Raw genomic sequence first — 18948 nt, forward strand, 5'->3', positions numbered from 1 at the left:
AAGTGAAAAATGCATTGAAGGGAACACAATCTGTCTGTGGACCAGGTAAAAGCAAAAAGACAAGAATTATTGAACAAGTGCTACAGTTCTGCTTTGAATAATGGAATGTAATATGCAGCATTGTATAGACAAGAGAGGAGAATATGTTCTTTATTTTTAATAAATCATATTTCTATTGTTATTTGGTTGCTATATCTTGTAGGTTGGTACTGTGGTGCACTTGCGTATACATATGACAGATTTTAATTTGAAAATAAAAATTCAGTCCTACAGTTTGATTGAATTCTCCTTCTTAGAAAGAATTTACTTTTCTATATGTCACCCTACTACATTGTGCTGGTAAAAGAAATATCACCAAGAGGTTGACAATGCTTTGCACTTTTAGATGGTAGGACCTTTTTATGCAGTTTGTGATGTCCGCCCTTTATTTCTTCGTTGATTGTCCTCGGAGTCAACGTACTGCATTGCTACACTGGCTGAAAAATGGGGGTAGAAGTGAACAGGTGCACATTTGCATTTCACAGTTCTTTACTTTCACTGTTCACAACCCCCAGTAATACACAGTTATATGGCCAGAATAGTTTGCAAGCAAACATCAACATATTGCTACAATGGTTTCCTGTTGAAGATATGTGAGCAGTGAAAACCTAACCACACAGTTCTTGCCGCGTAATATGGTATGTATTGAACAGACACTGTCATTGTTTCAGCACACAGCCTATTACACTTATTTCACAGTTAAGTGGATGCATTGTTGTTGATCTAACCAACACGGGTTCCTTGTATGAAACTCGGCCATGGATTGACTGTCTCTGGACCAAAAATTGGGCCTTTATATATCATCACAATAATAGGCACTGAAACTACACTTTGTTTGATGTGTAAGTTACAGAAATTACAATTAAAACTTAACTTATTGAATTATCTGAATAAATCGAAAAATTGTGTCTTTTTAACAGTTTCTTCTACTCGTGAGTTAGGCTGAATTATTTGTTTCAATCATGAAATTAACATGTATAGTAATGCAAACAATATTTTGATAAAACTGGTAGTTACTTTGTAATTAATATTAAGAGCTATCTTTGCTAACATGTTTTTGAATTGAGCCAAATAAATACTTAAAAGAATGCTATTAGTTGTTCTTCCAAATGTTTATAATTACTATAGAATTTATATTTGTTTATAAGTCAACAGTAGAATTTAAGTTACGAAACAATTACTGATTTCACCCTATAATGAAAGATATTAATTAGGAATAGCCAAAATAAATTAGAAAATCAATTACATACATAAAACTAAGCACAAAATTATATCTGGTGTTACATTCTTTGAAACGGAAGGCCAACCTTTCTCTTTTTATGGAAATGCAGATTAAACTAACTTATGCTAATGGTAATTAGTCAGACATGAAAAAAATGAATTTTAAGGAGGCCGATTGCAAAACAAGAGGGGAAGTAAAAATGTTCCTACTTGCTTCGTCACAAGTTCCCTTCGGATAGTGAATCCAGGAACAGTTACGTTTCTTTCAGTTACGGTTCCAGTATTTTACTTATCCACGATAGGAAAAAAGATGTTGAAATCTTACTACTGTCACAGTAGTAACAATGTGTATTTGGAATTAATTTGATTTGTTCCTATATTGTATGTGGCAAAAGTACAGCCTGCTTGCCGAAGCAGATGTTAAGTTTCTTCCTGAGGCATTCTATGTGGAAATAATAACGTAAGTATAAATGGGTATTAGCTAGGCAATGCTTTAAAAGCAGCTTCAGTTGTCTTTTTCTTCTCATTGGTAGTGTCCGATTTGATGTGAATTTGTACCAGAATCACATTTAGTCTGAATTAAATGCATCAGTTGTATTAGCATATACGGAGGCTGTAAATTCAATATTTCGATCATGTGAGGTGGTGCAGCGGTTAGTACACTGGCCTCGTATCTGGAAGGATGGAGTTTCAAACCCCCATCCAGTTGTTAAGAGTTATGTTTTTTGTGGTTTCCCTCAATCAGTTAAGGCAGACGTTGGGTTGGTTGTTTTGAAAAGAATACTGCTGATTTCCTTCCGAATACTTTTCCAAATTTGAAATCCTGCTCTATTTCTAATGTCCTTGTCATTCCTTCTAATACTTTCATTATACTGATACAGGAGTAACACTCCTCTAAGTAATGAACCCTGTAACCTGCATAATTTTATTTTGTAGTGGTGTTTGAGTAGGTCACACTAGAATGTAAAGACATTTGAGTTCAAAAATTTGCATCTAGTTCAAAGTACTAGTAGTGAATTGCTAGTAACATGTCACATACATTAAGAATTTGCTGTACAAATACTTACTAATTTCAGTATTTGTGTGTCCTATATTTACACCTCTTAAATGTCCTTACTACTTCTCTCATCTTTTTAAATGTTATTTTTTAATTTTGAGGCACTTAAGAGGGAGTTTATTTTTGTAAATGAACAGTAAATACATCAACCTGGTGGCCACTTACAACAATGACTGAAACATTGACTTTCAGAAACAGTTTGACAATGCTCTCAAGTATCCGGAAACATATTATTGAAAACTAACATAAATCCTGTACCTAATAAGTGCTGAGGAGAGCTGTTGCAGAACTTGTTCCAAAATACCCATGAAACAATTCTGGGTGTTCTGAACTCCCTTGTGCAACTTGGAAAGTCCTGTATCATCTAAGGATGGGTATATCCCGGTATAAAGGAAATTTGAAGAAAGGGGCTACGTTAGTACTTATGAATGCTGTGGATATTGCAACCTAAAGGTTGCAACAAATAACAAGGCTATGCAGGCTGGTTTTTTTCTGGACTAATTTTCAAATTTAAACTCCTGAAAACCTTGTTGGACACAATTTCCATTACCACCACAGGACATTTATATTAATAGTAACAATGTAGGAAAAGGCAGAGTGCTACTTACCATAAAGAAGACATGTTAAGTTGTGGACAGGAACAATTAAATGACACGTGAAGCTTTCGGCCACAGCTTTCATCAGCAAAAGAGAAATGCACACCATTCATACACACAAGCAAGCACACTTCATGTACACATGACCACCAACTTCAGCCAACTCCAGAATGCATTCTGGCCAAGGTGCTGGAGTTGGCGGTCACAAGTGCATGATGTGTGTTTGCTTGTGTGTATGAATGGTGTGTATTCCTCTTTTGCTGATGAAGGCTGTGGCCAAAAGCTTTATGTAAGTGTCTTTTAATTGTGGCTGTCTGCAACTTAATGTGTCTTCTTTACGGTAAGTAGCAATCTGTCTTTTCCTGAATTGTTAATATTCCTACCTGGAGTTTCCAGTGTTTTATATTATTAATAGTGTATTTTTGACAAGTCGACTGGTTATGTTAGGTTTGTTTTAATACTGTAAATTACAATTTTGCTTAATAATTGTATTGTTTCTATTTTATGGTGTCTTGGACAAGAACAAGTGAATAAAAACCGCAGCTTGAGTGCCACAGAGCATTTTATCACACACACACACACACACACACACAAGTGTATACCCCAGAGGATAAAGTGCAAGTTAATGTAGGAACAGACCTATGCCTTGAACCAATCGACTTAAGTAGCTCCATGATAACAACAAGCAGGCAGAGTACATGCCATACCACTTGATAATATTAAGACACATGGGTATAGCATGTTTGGGCTGTTATCTACATCGACATCTACATAGTATGAATTATTTTGGAATTTGGAGGAGAAAGTTGGTGACTTAAAGTTTTGTAAAAAGATCTTGTTACAATAAAACCCATGATTCCCACACCAACTTACTTATCACATTCATGACACTCTCTCCCCTGTTTCGTGATAATACAAAATGAGCTGCCCTTTTCTGAACAAATTTGTTCATTATAGTCACATGCCCTACTTTTGTAAGCCAAGTTTTAGGGGTTGCAACAATGTGTAAAACACCACACACGACACCACTTGCTTTGTTTGTTTACTCTACGAAGTTCCATAACTATTGCTGTAACATATGTGAGAAAGTACCAGCATAGTTGTATCTTGAGAATGTCTTTATTGTATCACACAACTAGTTTTGGCAGCACATTACTGCCATTCTCGGGCCCCACTCCTGCCAAAAGAGTATTTGATTTCCTTGGTGCGTTTACTGTGGAATCCGTGTTACTAGCACACATGGGATAGCTTTCATCAGGGGTCTATACTCGACACCGTGTTGTCTCCAATGCACATTGATTATAGACTCCTGATGAAAGCTAGCCCATGTGTGCTAGTAACACGGATCCCACAGTAAATGCACCAAGGAAATCAAATACACTTTTGGCAGGGGTGGGGCCTGAGGATGGTGGTAATGTACTACCAAAACTAATCATGTGAAAGAATAAAGAAATTCTCAAGATTTAGCTATGGTGGTAATTTTTCTCATATATATCATGAGCTGAAGTCCCTCGTCCATGCAATAAGGTGGACATCCATATGTTGTTGTCAAGTAGTGTGAGAGCTTCCCTTTTCAGTGTTAATTGACAATAACTACACAAGTATTTTTTGACTCTGTAATAATGTGCAATCTCAAACAATCAGAAGACAGTTTCTGTGCACAAATATTAAAAAGTATTGAAGCAAATTTTCAGTTGGTAATACAATAAATTTTTAAGGAGCTTTCAGGATTCTGTCACTCAAAAGTACTAAGTCTCTCATTGACTCTTTTTGATGATGAAGAATAAATGTGTGTTGTTGTTAGTCATCTATTTGTGAGCACAAGTGTATAAATATAAAGCAAGATGTCAAAGTTTCATACATTGTGATACCATTTTTGCACAAACTCTAATTGCAAGAGACTTTTTAGATATTTGTGTTAGGAAGTACTTGTATGTATACTAATATTTATACATGTAATTTTTTTTACAGACAAGTGAACTTATGACTAAACTAGAAAGTCTGGAAAAGATAATGGATGGATATCGTCGATCTTTTGAATACATTCAAGATTATGTTAACATATATGGGTTAAAAATATGGCATGAAGAAGTATCTCGGATAATAAGTTACAATGTGGAACAAGAGTGCAACAGCTTTTTGAGGAATAAAGTGCAAGATTGGCAAAGTGTGTATCAAAGCAGGACAATTCCTATTCCTCGCTTTCCTCCTGCTGATAACACATCTGTCAATTTTATAGGCAGGCTAGCAAGAGAACTTTTGCGTGTGACAGACCCTAAGTAAGTAGTTACAGAGAATTCGATAAATAATAACTCTGTTGATAATTATAATAATTATTTTTACTTCACTTTTGCTATTGATTTTTTTTTTCAGGTCTACAGTTTACATAGAACAGAAAACAGCATGGTATGACATGAAAACACACAATGAAATCATGAATATCAAAAGTTTTTCCAAAATAACACGTTCCGTAGGAACTGCGGGACTGACTGGATTAGACAGACTCTTCTCATTTATGATAGTTACAGAACTACAGGTACTGTTTACTGGAAGCCTATGAATACTGTCTGCTGATGATCTGTGACAATTAATTGATTAATTGTATTTATTAGATGGATGGCAAATCACAAAATATAATGCACTTAACATTCGTCTTTTGATATTTGGTTTCTTTATTGTTTGATATTGTGTGGCTGAATGTGAGTGCTAAAGATGTAAAATATTTCACTAATGTATTTGCATTTTTCTTAGTGCAAGTTTTTGATTTAAAAAATAATTTGTTTGTATGGACCTACCCTTGTGGGAAAGGTCCTTTCTTATATCTCAGAAAAGAGAAAGAAAGCTAAATTGTAAAACAGTTGAGAATAGGCTGTAACATGACTATGTAAGCAATATCCATGTTTCCAAAACACTCTGCTTAAGCAGTGGTTTGTCTAATTGATAGTCTCATTTCATTTTAATTTAATGTTGATCACCGAATACGAAATAATGAATTAAGTCAGGACTTTAAGTCCATTTTCAACCATTTAACCTCTATTAAATTTAAATACTATGGCAAAAGAAGGAGTGTCATTATACAAATCAGTTTCATAGCTAGTTTATTCAGTTATTCGTCTTAAGTAGTGAAAAAATGTAACCCAGTATTTTGTAGTGCAAGGTCTGAAGGAGTCCTGTGTGTAATGAAGTGTAATAACAAGGTGGCATGTTGTAGAACACTCTTCCAGAGCAGTACTTCAACTGAGATGAAGGCAGTGCATTGAAAAATGTGATGGGACACCCTTTATGGAGTAAGATACTTAACCAAAGAGACTGTCCAGATATGCCAAAGAGACTGTCCAGATATGGATGTGAAAAAGTGCATGCCTTAAAATTAGTATTTTGAAACATATTTCAATAACAAACATGACCACAAGGTTTTAAATAGTCCATGCCTTAAAATTGTATTTTAAAACATATTTCCATGAGAAAAAGTACCACAATGGTTCTGTTGCTTCTGTCATTAGCAGAGTTAGAGAAATTACAACCCAAAGGACTAGAAGAGCCTGTAACTAAGGGTGCCACCCAGCCTGTGGGCTTCTTTGGGGACAGTGCTCGTATAGTGCATATTGAAGGTACTCCGCCATTTAGGCATCAGCTGGATTTTGTGTTCTTTCGACACTGTGCAAGGTGTGATACTACAGGCTCACTTGTTGGCAGTTCAGTTCTATCACTGGTTCACTTTATGTAACTCCCACAGTGCTTCTTCAGTGCAGGTGCTCAACTAAATGATGTAATGACTTTTTAAAGAACTCTTCTATGTTTGGTTGTTCTGTGTAACAATTACAACATTGGTCTCTTATCAATCAGAACAACATAGTGACATTTCTCTTCAGTTTCTTTCAACTGTGTGTGGTTGTTGTCATTGTAGGCAGTGCCTCTTGTCCTCTGCCTACCAAAACACCACCAAGCTGTGACACAAGAGCATAAGTGATCCCTTCACAACAGGTGGAGATGCTCAATTGGTGTCGCGCACTTGGTTACGTTCTGTGCTTGCACATCTTGCTCCAACTCTGTGCACTGATCAAACTGGTGCATGTTCAAGAAAAATTCTCTACATGCTAACTACTTAAAAATGTTTTTATGTAAATGTTTTTCTTCTGATTGTGAGGAAAAGGTGGAACAACCTGTTGCATTACAGATCCCCTCAGTAAGATGAAAGATGTCATGTAAAATAACTTACTTAACTGATTACAATCCTTTTATAACCTCCACCTTCTGATAAATTCTTAACACTACTAAAATTAATGTCTTGTAGGGCTGAATTCAATTTCATTTCTCCACATAACAGAACTCGTATGATTGTACATCTTAAGTCAGTCATTTTGGTTTGTCATTCCTAAGCTTAATAACGATTTCATTTTCCTTTTGGTTTTCTTCTGATTGTGAGGAAAAGGTGGAACAACCTGTTGCATTACAGATCCCCTCAGTAAGATGAAAGATGTCATGTAAAATAACTTACTTAACTGATTACAATCCTTTTATAACCTCCACCTTCTGATAAATTCTTAACACTACTAAAATTAATGTCTTGTAGGACTGAATTCAATTTCATTTCTCCACATAACAGAACACGTATGATTGTACATCTTAAGTCAGTCATTTTGGTTTGTCATTCCTAAGCTTAATAACGATTTCATTTTCCTTTTGGTTATGTGTTTAGCATATATTTATGCTTACTTAGCTAAAGGATTAAATGAGTTTTTACCAATTTTGTTTCCTTATCCTGTCTCGTTTTCTTAAACTACTATTGCCATCTAACTACTTAGTAACTACATTTTTAGATTTTCATAGAGAAAGAAAACCCATAAGAGAATTGTCATGTTTGACGAGGCTTGATCATTATTTCATTACATTTACTCAAAGGTAATCAGTTTTATGCTGCCATTAAATTATTGTATGTAACAGCACTATGTTCTCAAATTTATTGAGATAATCAAGGTGTAAGTCTCTATTTACAATAAGCAGTTACATGCTGATAATTACAGTTCCCTACATTTGTAAGAACTGCACTTACATCTTATCATTCAGACAAGTACTGTGTACATGCATTGTCATCTTTGTGATGTGGGTGCCCCATTCTTTATCATTATACGTAAAAGAAATGGTACAGGTCATTCCCATACCACCGCTATGTGTAGAAAAAAAGAGATTGAGTAACAAGTCAGTCAGCAGTGGCAATTAGTCTTTTATTTGTCAGTCTGTAGTCAATGGTTGCTCACAGTATTTCATCACTGTGAAACATACGTATTTGATTATAAGTACCTTTGTACTTAACCACTGACAGTACCTACTTAACACCTTATATTAGTTAACCTCACCTAAAGTAGATATATAAAACCCAACCGATATTCATAATAGGAAAGGAAAGGTAGAAAATCCAGATATATAAAACCCAACCAATATTCGTAGTAGGAAAGTAAAGGTTGAAAGTCTCATGTACAAAACATGCAAAATAACTGTTCTTTAATTGGATAGATAAAAAAAATCTACCTACCAAGTGGCTGCAGAACACACACATAAAAGACGGTTGTAATTGGTCAGCTTTTGGAGCCAATGGCTCCTTCTGCAGGCAGAAGGGTTGAAGGGGAAGGAAGAGGGGTGAAGGTAAAGAACTGGAGATGTCTATGAAAAGGGATAGATTTCGGGAAAATCACCCAGACCCGCGTGTCAGGGGAGACTCACCGTACGGGATGAGAAGGAATGATTGATCCTATGTTGCATTTAATAATTGGCATATAGTAACTACAACAGTCTATGCTCTTAAGGACCTAGATGTCCTCTGATTTTGTTTTGAAATAAAAACAAAGAATCAATTTGACACTTATATACAACACTCCACAAACAGATCACTGCATAAAAACAATTTTGTCTCGGGGCTGTTACAGCTCCCCTAAGTAGTTGCCCTATTGGGGCACTGCATTGCTGACTCCGGCGTGTGGGCGAAGCGATGTCGTGATGAGCTGCTCTTTAGCTAACCAGCCACTGCAATGCGAACCGGTGCTCCTCTGGCATCACGTTGGTTGACTGCCGCCGATGCTGCTGGAAGTTGTGACCGCCCTCATAATTTCAGAATCAGGTCTTCCATTTTGTCAATGTAATGTCTTTTAATTCACAAATTGAACATTTCTTCAACATGTAAAGATCTTTCACTGTTGGCCAGCTAGCTATGGTCAACCAATCACCTTTACCCTGTCTCTTGTGACAGTTTACACTTACTTGGTTTTTACAGTCGTCTATATTGCTATTTCTTGAGGTTGGCAATGTAGTATTTTCTTTTGCTACTTTTTAAAGATTATTCTTATTTTTGAAAAAGATCTCTTATTTCAGCACCTCTTACCTATGTCCTTTACTTGGGGTTAAAACCCATTCTGTCTCAGGTCTAAGCAAGATGAAGAATTTAAAAAAGGCTTCAGATGGTGGAACTGAACCAACAATTTGACGAGTAACCTGCCACCCTAGTACTCTTCATGATAACTTTTACCTTGATTGTCTCCTTATATGGTTGCCTTTCTTGAATTTTGTTGGTGCAGTGGATGTGATATGCAGGGCTACCAACTCTTGCCATGTGACTTCTTTTTTGTCTGCAGAGGGTCAAAGGCTGTAAAAGATCTTTATAGCATTTACACTATTAAGTGACATAACGACTTTTTAAAGAACTCTTCTGTACTTGGTTATTCTATGTAACAATTACAAATTGGGTGTACAGATGTCTTATTAATCTGAACAAGATATCCAAAGTGTATCACAGAACAGAAGAGAAGAGAATGACATTTCTCTTCAGCTTCTTTCAAATTTGTTTGGCCATTTTCATTGTAGGCAGCACCTCTTAATCTTGGCTTCCAAACCACCACCAAGCTATGACACCAAAGCATATTATTACATATAGGTTTTTCAAAGTATTGCAGATAAAATTTGATATTGAAATAATGTCAGCTACAAGATTTTGTTGCATATGTTTTGAAATTTTGTACTGTTTAGTTAGTATGTCAGTGCGAATAACATATAGCAGACTTGCATATTATGCCTAGTATATGTTGTAACTGCATAGGAATATTATTTAGCACAATACTATAATTAGAACTTTCTTGTTTCAGAATTTTGTTAATTCGCTGCAGAGAGGCATTCTAAAAGACAAAGGGTGGCTTGATGTGTTTAGTGTGGTGTCCAAAGGGTTGTCACCAAATACCGACACAGTCAGTAAGTAAAACACACAAATGACTACACATTATTTATTGTAAAGAAATATTCTGTCTTTAATTATCTACAATTTTGAGCAAGTGTGCAGATTTAGATGTTTTTTGTGTTTTAGATGTTTTTGTGAATGTTACATTTCCATACGTGCAACAATTCATACAAAACGAGCAGGAAGATGCTCCTATTGGAGCACAAAAAAGCTGAATATGCTCCTGTTTAAAAGAACCTAACTGAAAAGAGGAGTACCAGCCACCTCATTCTACCTTCCTCAGATCCTTTAAAAAATTTCCCAAAAATTTTGGCATGCAAACATATTCACCGTATTTTTAGTGTGCAACTTATCTCTCATGCTCCCCTATCTGTAACTCACTCAGACCTATTAGTCCATCACTAAAAGTCACTCATATTCATCCACTCACACTTCCCCATTCTCTCTCACTCATTCGGCCCATCTCATTGTCATTATCTATTTGTGTCTCTGTAACTGTCACTGTCTCGTGTCTCACCGCCACAGTCTCCTTCATTCTGACCCAATACTACTTTCTCCTCTCACTGTCACTGGTCACTGTCTCCCTCTTAATGCTACTATCTAATTCATTCCTTCCCTCTGCTGCTGTCTCATCTCTTGCTCTCTCTATCTCTTTTGCCCATTTTCATTGTCAAAGACAGTCTCTCGTTATCACTGGCTCTCAAGCGCTCCTATTTTCTCCATCTCTTTGCTCCTTTCCCACTGGCACTGTCTCCTTCAATGTTTTCCTAGCACTGTTCTGTCCCTGTCAACTATATTTCACTGCCTCTGTGCCCCCTTTTTTCCTTTCACACTGCCATTGTTTCTTTTGCTCTTTTTGTACCACAACCACTGCTTACTAGATTCTTACTTTTCTGTCTCTTTCCCAATATCACTGTCTTCTTCTCTCAGCATAAAAAGGTGCAAACATGTTCACATGCCAAAATTTTTGAGAAAATTTTTAAAGTTGCTGAGGAAGGTAGAACGAGGAAGGTGGTACCCCACTCTTCTGTCAGTCTTTTTAAACAGGAGCGTATTTGCCTTCTCTGTGCTCAGATAGCAGCACTTTTTCACTGGTTTCCTTCTTTTGCCTGGTAAATCAGGGGTATCACACGTATGACTATAACTATATGGGTCAGTAACATTTTGGTAGTTTATTTATTTGAAACTGAAATAACACGAAATTAATTTTACATCTCAAACTGGATTTTATGTGCGCACAAAAATTTTGCATGTGCCTCAGTATTGCAACATGGGGTTCCCAGAACCAATCTGATGATAATACACACACTTTACAGCATAATTTTGTGTGCTGCTCCAGTTCATAAACTACATTTTGCCACAATAGATTTTGTGTGCATATTTTACATGTACAGATAGGGTAACTTTGAACCTCTGTATTTCAGAAATGGATAAAGATATCAATAAAATTCTTGAGGTTGGTTTGAGATCATAATAATAAAAATATATTGTAAACATTTCAGCTGTTTGCTGTGCATAGCCGTCTTTCGGGTTCCCTAAGGAACCATCCACAAACTAATGTGCCTCCACGAGCCGTTAACTTTCACTGTAGACCACATAAAATACTAAAAGAACCAAATGATTTTCTCCATTTGCCTAAGAAGAAGGAAGTGCATAATATTCATACTTTGACCCTGTACTGTAGGATAGTGACACTAAAATGATCCTTCTCTTGGATATACAAATCGTCCCTAGCCCAAGGGTTGTCCCAAACACTTGACTCTACCTTTCTATCACCAATAGAACCCGAGGTATCAGCCCAGAAGAATCCTTTTTCTATGCATGGCATTATGGAACACATTAGGTAGTGCATGCTGTTACATGTGTACCGATTTTCAGATTCCAGTTATTGTTAGGGTGAAGACGTGGGTGAAGGCAAGAGGCATGTTACTTTATCATTACTGTTAAATGTTTGTATATTTCATTTTGAATGAAATATGGAAAATAAAATATTCCTTCGACACATTTGAACCGTTTTACTCTTCATAATATGTTGTTTGGCTTATGCTAAAGCTTTGTGGACATGTAGCCATGTATTACTGCAATTGTGAAACATCAGTTTCTGTATTTCATTTTGAATTGCTTTACTCATTAAAAAAGGACAAAAATGCAACTGTTTTCTTGAACTTTTGCACCAACTTCCCACACTAAGTCTTCAGTGAAGACAAATTTGTAGTTCATCATAAACATTAGTACACCATTTTTATTACCATTCCATCATTCATAGTGTTTTCTTCATAAATTACACTGTTCTGTTTAATCAGAACTTCACCAGTGCCAGTGTGTCTGTCACATTCCCATCCTGTGCACTAACTGCTTCTGCCTCCCATGTTCCAATCCTGTGTGCCCTCTGGCCAACAGCCAGCCGTCTCCAAGCCTCCTACACATTGTGTGTGTGTGCACGCTCGCGCGTGCTTGTGTGCACGTCTGAAAGCTATCAAAGTTTTTAATGTTGATTATGTGACTGATGTGACACAATCCTCTACTATTTGGCGAGTTCTTTGTTACATTTACTCGTAAGTTTTTTATGATCTGAACTTCACTAATTTTCGCAACTTCTGTATATTTTTCACACAGAAAACAAGTAACTGCACACACTTCAAATTTGGATGGATTTTCTATCAAGTGAAGCTTGTTTAAAACAAGCACAAGCAAATATGAACATGATTGAACGTTTTACATATGGTATCTGTGGGTACTTAATAGCTGCATGTGCAGATTGTTAACCCCAGTGGCTGTATTTAAAAACTATACTTGGAAAATATACCTGGTAGTAATCTGAAGCACCTAGATTTGTGCCTGAACTATGTGAGTGAAACAGTGGAAAAGGACAGGTAATTGTAGGGTAAAACTGGAGAATGGGGTGACAATAAACATATTTGACAGCAAAAGATCATACTGAGCATGTAAAATTGTAAAAGTCTCCAAATGGAAAGTAAGTTGCTAAATGCTTTTGATGAGAAATACCTAAAATGTTGTTAGGAAGTTCATCACAAAAGGGTAGGGTGCGCTCACCAATTTGGCTCAAAGTATGTGAGTACAAGTTTTTGGAACATCTCATCTGAGTGGGCCATAGGAAAAAGTAAAATGTTCGAGTAGTGGGGTGTGAAGGATTTTTGAGCAACTATTGTCAAGTGTCGTGGTACAGTGGTCAAGCGCACTGACAGGAAATTCATCAGCTCAGATTTGATTCCAGCTATCACGGCTTTTGTTGAACTATTGATTATAAAATTTAAACATATTTAAACAGTTCAATTTATCTATATGAAATTAATATACTGGATTCAATTTAGTATAGATTACTTTAATTAATTAATTAATGTATTTAAATGTTAATTTACATAATTTTGTGAAGTTTTAAATGAAAACAAAATTTCCGAAAATTCTATCCATAAATTATAAGCTTTTTTATTTATTGTTAGAACTTATATTTTGTAGGATGACTAGCTTAGTGCCTGCCAGCTTCGTTTCTGTAGACTGTATGGCCAGCAGAGATTTCTTGTTTTTGTTTGTATTTAATCAAATTTTTATACTGTTTGCAAATTGGAACACCTTCTGAGCCTGGTCTTTTCCAAATATACTTCTGACCAAAAAGTGATTCTGATAGCTGTAGTCCAACGTTTTTGCATTCTTGTGGGGGTATTTCCATAGCAACTTCCATCCCCTGATCAAGAAGTGAAATAGCAATTTTCGTGAATGTAGCTTTAAAATTTTTTAATGTTGTGGAAATCAACCAATGGAGTATCCAGGATGAAATGTAACAATATTATGAGAAGAAAAGTTGCTACTCACCATATAGTGGAGATGCTGAGTCGCAGATAGGCACAACAAAAAGACTCACAATCACAGCTTTCGGCTGTTAAGGCCTTCGTCAGCAATAGACAGACATGAGCGTGCGCGTAACCCCCCCCCCCCCCCCCATGCACACACACACACACACACACACACACACACACACACGCACACACACACACACACACACACAAACGCAATTCACATACATGACTGATGATAACATTTTCTATTCTTCTTCTAATTTATTAACAGTACTGGCAACTCAAGGACCAAATTTATTGTCTGGCTCTTGTGTAGATAAAAACATAAGGGACAAAAATTTTCATGAATCAATGAGTCTGTAATGTGCTTTGTAAGAGTGGGTGGTTTTGGAGAGATTGACTTGTTTTTCACCAAAATTGTCTTTGTGCCCATGTAATCCATTATTCTATATATGCTGATTCACACAGCCATCCAGTCTGTTCAGTGTTAATCATATAATCAAGTTTTACATTATACATCTAGTCTGTATACAAAACTTCTCTGCTGCTTCCACTGTTTCTTCCAAAGTTGAAACATCATTTTTACTGATGAATTTGGTGATTTTTCAATATCTTATTGTATGTTTACATTTGAAGCTTTTTACCCTGGTATCACCAGCAATAAATTGAAAAATTTATGTAACAATACCAGAGAAGGAAAGTTGCTACTCACCATATAGTGGAGATGCTTAGTTGCGACAGGCACAATAAAAAGATTCACACAATTAAAGCTTTTGGCCATAAGGCCTTTGTCTGCAGTAGACACACACACACACACACACACACACACACACACACACACACACACACACACCTTGCACAAACATCTGCAGTTTCAGAGAGATGAGATGACACTGCAAACAGCAGCACCAGTGTATGATGGGAGGAACAATACGAATGTAGGTTGTGGACAGTTAGGAATGTGGGTCTCACAGGAAGCGTGCAAGGGATACGTCCCTGCAGTCGCACCATCCTCTATGCCCTCGGTGACTCAGATGGATAGAGCGTCTGCCATATAAGCAGGAGATCCCGGGTTCAAGTCCCGGTCAGGGCACAAATTTTCAGCTTTCCTCATTGAGGTGTATCAACAACACCTTTTGGCAGCTGAGGGTTTTGATGAATTATCGTTTCTTTATATAGAAGCTATATGGTCATTATTGGTATCTGTTCTTTCGGAACAGTTACTATCTTCATATAATGAAGAGCATTGGTGAAATTTTTTAAAAAATTATTATCAATAGTTGTTGTTTCGGTGTTCTGAACAATCACTTCACTGGTAGGAAACTTGTTTGATTTTCATTTTCCAAAAATGTTATAAGTTTTTATGCAAAATCACTGCAGACACATGGAGATAAGCTGTTTCTCAGCCTTTGGGACCATTACAAAAAGTTGGTAAACAATTGAAATAAGAAACTGTCAGCAATGTATCATCAAAAACAATTCCTTTTTAAATATATTAGTTAATTAATTAAATGAAGGTAATTGTAACTAAATTGATCATGTAGATTGAACAGTTTAACAGTTTAAGTATATTTACATATTGTAATCAGTAGCTTAACACTGTGAGGAATGAAATAAAAAGGATATATAGATACAGTAGTGGTGGCAACTGAACCTGAGTCTGCGAATTGCCTGTTGGTGCGCTTGACCACAGCACCATGTCACTTACTTGACAGATGTTACTCAAAAATCCCTCACATTATACTGGAAAATTTTTAAAGTGTTTTACCTTGTCCTATGGCTGAATCAGGTATGATACTGTAGGAACTTGAAAAGGGCATCTACGGGCTACTACTCACAAAGTTTCAGCCAAATCACTGAGATGACTCGATGAGTTGAGAAGGACCAGGTGAAGTGGATTTGAGAGTGTAATGAGGTTATTGAGGAAAGAGCAAAGACTCCACCACAGTGGTCCTGAATCATAGTGACTGTGCCTGAGGGCCTCTGCCTCTGCCTCTGCTTACAAGCTTTACAACAATGGTCCCATCCCAGAAGCCCAACATGATTTCAAGCAGCTCCTCAAGGCCTTATGAAACCTGGCACCTGAATCCACCTCCCTTCTCATACCAGTAACACCCCTGCACTCCTACATTTTACCTACTCACAACACTCCTCACTTGTGGTTGTCCCATTGTGGCTGAATAAAATGTCCCCACAGAATGAACTTATGCCTTTTTTGACCAACACCTTCCAATAGGTGTCTGTAATCTCCCATCCTACGCCCAAGACACTGCTCACTTTCTTCTCTGCCTCTCCACAGGTCCTGTCAGACTCCCTGTTGGTCACTGTGAGTGTGATTTCCTTCACACCAACAATCCATGTGCCAATAGTGATGGAACACTCTCTTTCCCATTGTCCTTCTGATACCAAACCCACCACGTGTTCCTAATCCTCCTAGCCCTCACATCCTGACCCACGGTTATTTCACTTTTGAAGGCCAAATCTAAAAACAAATCCATGGTACTGCCATTGGTACTCAAGTGACACAATCCTGTGCCACCTTATTTATGAGCCATCTGGAGGAATCATTCCTATCCAATTAACACTATAAACATCCTGTCTGCTTCAGATTCATAGATGACCTTTTCATGATCTGGACTCACAACAAGGATCTTTGCTCTTTCCTTGATAACCTCAACACCTACTTCCAAATCTGCTTCACCTGGTCCTTCTTAATTCACTGAGCCACCTTCTTAGATGTCAATGTCCCCACTCAGACTGCTTCGTAAGTACATCTGTCCATATCAATTGCACTGACTACCACCAGCAGGAGCGGCGATAATATACTGGTAACCTTACCAGAGCCTTTACTGACAGACAGTATCCTATCCAGCTCATCCATAAACAAATCTGATGTGCCAGCTGCTTGTCAGACACCAGAAAACTTGTCAATGAGCCTCCTGTGAGCACCCGCCTGTTCACCCAGACTCACTCTGTCTTGAAAAGCTCAAGCGCATCATCCACTTGGGCTTCAATTACTTTTCTTTGTTTCTTGAGATGAAGAATATTCTACTACCCAAAATTCTACCCAGTAGTGTTTCGCCACCCGCCCACCCTACACAATATTCTTGTCCATCTCTATTCCAATCCTACTCCCAATCCTGCACCCCATGGGTCGTTACGATGTGGTTGGGCCATATGCAAGAACTGTCCCATACACCCACCCACCATCTCCTACTGCAGTCTGGTCACAGACATTTCCTACCCATTAAAAAGCAGGGCCACGTGTGAAAGCAGCCATGTTATATATCATCTATGCTGCAATTACTGTACAGCTTCTATGTGAGCATGACAAGTAACCAACTATCTACTGGCATGAATGGCTGCAACCAAACTGTGATTGTGCTGCACACCACAGCACAAATGACTTCAACAGCTGCTTTACTATGTGAGTCATTTGGGTACTTACTTTCAGCATGAGTTTCTCTCATCTATATAGATGGGAATTCTTTCTCCAGCATGTCCTGCATTCTTCCAACCCCCTGACCTAAACCTCTATTAACCTGTTGCCACTGCCTCAGATTACCATTTCCTTTCTCTCTTCTGTCCACACCACTCCTCCCCTGTCCAGCTTGTGAACTACACACACACACTCTCTCTTTCTCTCTCCCTCTCTCAGAGCCATCTCCCATTTTCTAGCCATTCCCATCACTCTCTCACTGTCTCCCCTCCATTTCTCCCTCTTCCTCTCCACCTGCCTCTCCTTTTTCCCCATCCTGCCACCCCCTCCCTCATCCTATATCCCTTTTTCCTCTACCCTCTGTGCTCTAGTATCAAGAATAAGTCTTGGCATGCCAACGTGAGTGTGTTTTTGGGTGTCTCTGTGGTTATGTGAGAGAATGTGTGTACTTTCACTAGAAAAAGAGCAGATGCTTGAAAGCTAGTGTGAATGCTGTTTTCTGTTACGTGTCTCTGTACTCTGTGCATAAGTCTGCTGTAGGTGAGTGGCCATCTTTCCCTTATTTTAAGTATTGCTCCATCAAGGAATTTCCATTATTGTAATTCTTATGATGCTGTATCCTCCCCCTTCCTCCTCCTCGATTAGATCCGTGCCTGCCGAGTACATTGTGCATGTATTCCCAGGTGATTGAATGGGTCTTAAAATATTGGCTTCACACAATTTTTTTCACTTGTTTTCCCTGTCTTTTGTTAATGTGTGATGAAGCAACAATAATATAGAGTCCGTTGCGACAGAAATGAAGAAAAACTAACACAGCTGTGTGTACCTTAACATGGTTATGATGAGAGGAGATGGCTGGAAGTTGTTCGAATTTTCTCTCTCTGTGCACTGATATTTGCATTTTGATATAATTGAATGTAGGTACTGGCTTATGTTGTCAGTTGGATTGGTTGTAAATGTTACTGGATTGGTTTTAAATGTTACAGGTAACCCTGGACGCTTCTATTCTCAGTACACTTCTAGAGCTCAAAAAGTTTGGCCACAGATCCTTGAGTGGGTGCTGAAGGTTGGCCAGATGCAGGTTATAAAGAAGCACATAGCCTATGAACTCAATATTTCATGCAAGTTTGAGTCCAAGAATTTGGCTTCAGCATTGCAAGCAATGAATGAGTAAGTAAATAATAACAGTAAATAATAACAGTATTGTGTCCTATGGAGTGTTGCTCATGTAATGTGTTATTACAGTCTTGTATTGACACACATTGGGAGTAAGATATAGTCAGTCACTCTGCATTAGGAATAATGAAGGAATCCTACTTTGCTGCCCAAGTGGAGGTCCTACTAAGTTTGTTGCTCATTGTCCTGTTACCTGTTATGAAGTGTCAGGTTGCATATCTGTGTTGTATGGATGACTGTGATGAATGCATGTGCAATGTAGTGTTGTGTTCATGTCCTTATTGACAAGTAATGAATGAAAAATTGGGTGAAAGTGGAACCCAGAGCCAATACATAACTTATCCCTTGTTCGCACCCCTAAGGACTCTGCCATTGTTAAATAA

The 18948-nt window shown here is 37.5% G+C and overlaps 1 protein-coding gene across 4 annotated transcripts in view; it reads left to right on the forward strand.

Annotated features, from left to right (window-relative positions):
- LOC124605578 (WASH complex subunit 5) overlaps positions 1-18948 on the forward strand; it is a 194399-nt gene that overhangs the window by 132937 nt on the left and 42514 nt on the right. For all 4 annotated transcript variants that reach the window (XM_047137357.1, XM_047137356.1, XM_047137355.1 and 1 more), the window contains 4 exons: positions 4885-5192; positions 5287-5449; positions 10047-10149; positions 18376-18559. In XM_047137357.1, the coding sequence (XP_046993313.1) occupies positions 4885-5192; positions 5287-5449; positions 10047-10149; positions 18376-18559 (758 nt within the window). The remainder of the gene's footprint in view (positions 1-4884; positions 5193-5286; positions 5450-10046; positions 10150-18375; positions 18560-18948) is intronic.

Source organism: Schistocerca americana, chromosome 3 (assembly GCF_021461395.2).
Source record: "Schistocerca americana isolate TAMUIC-IGC-003095 chromosome 3, iqSchAmer2.1, whole genome shotgun sequence".
Taxonomy (NCBI): Eukaryota; Metazoa; Arthropoda; class Insecta; order Orthoptera; family Acrididae; genus Schistocerca; species Schistocerca americana.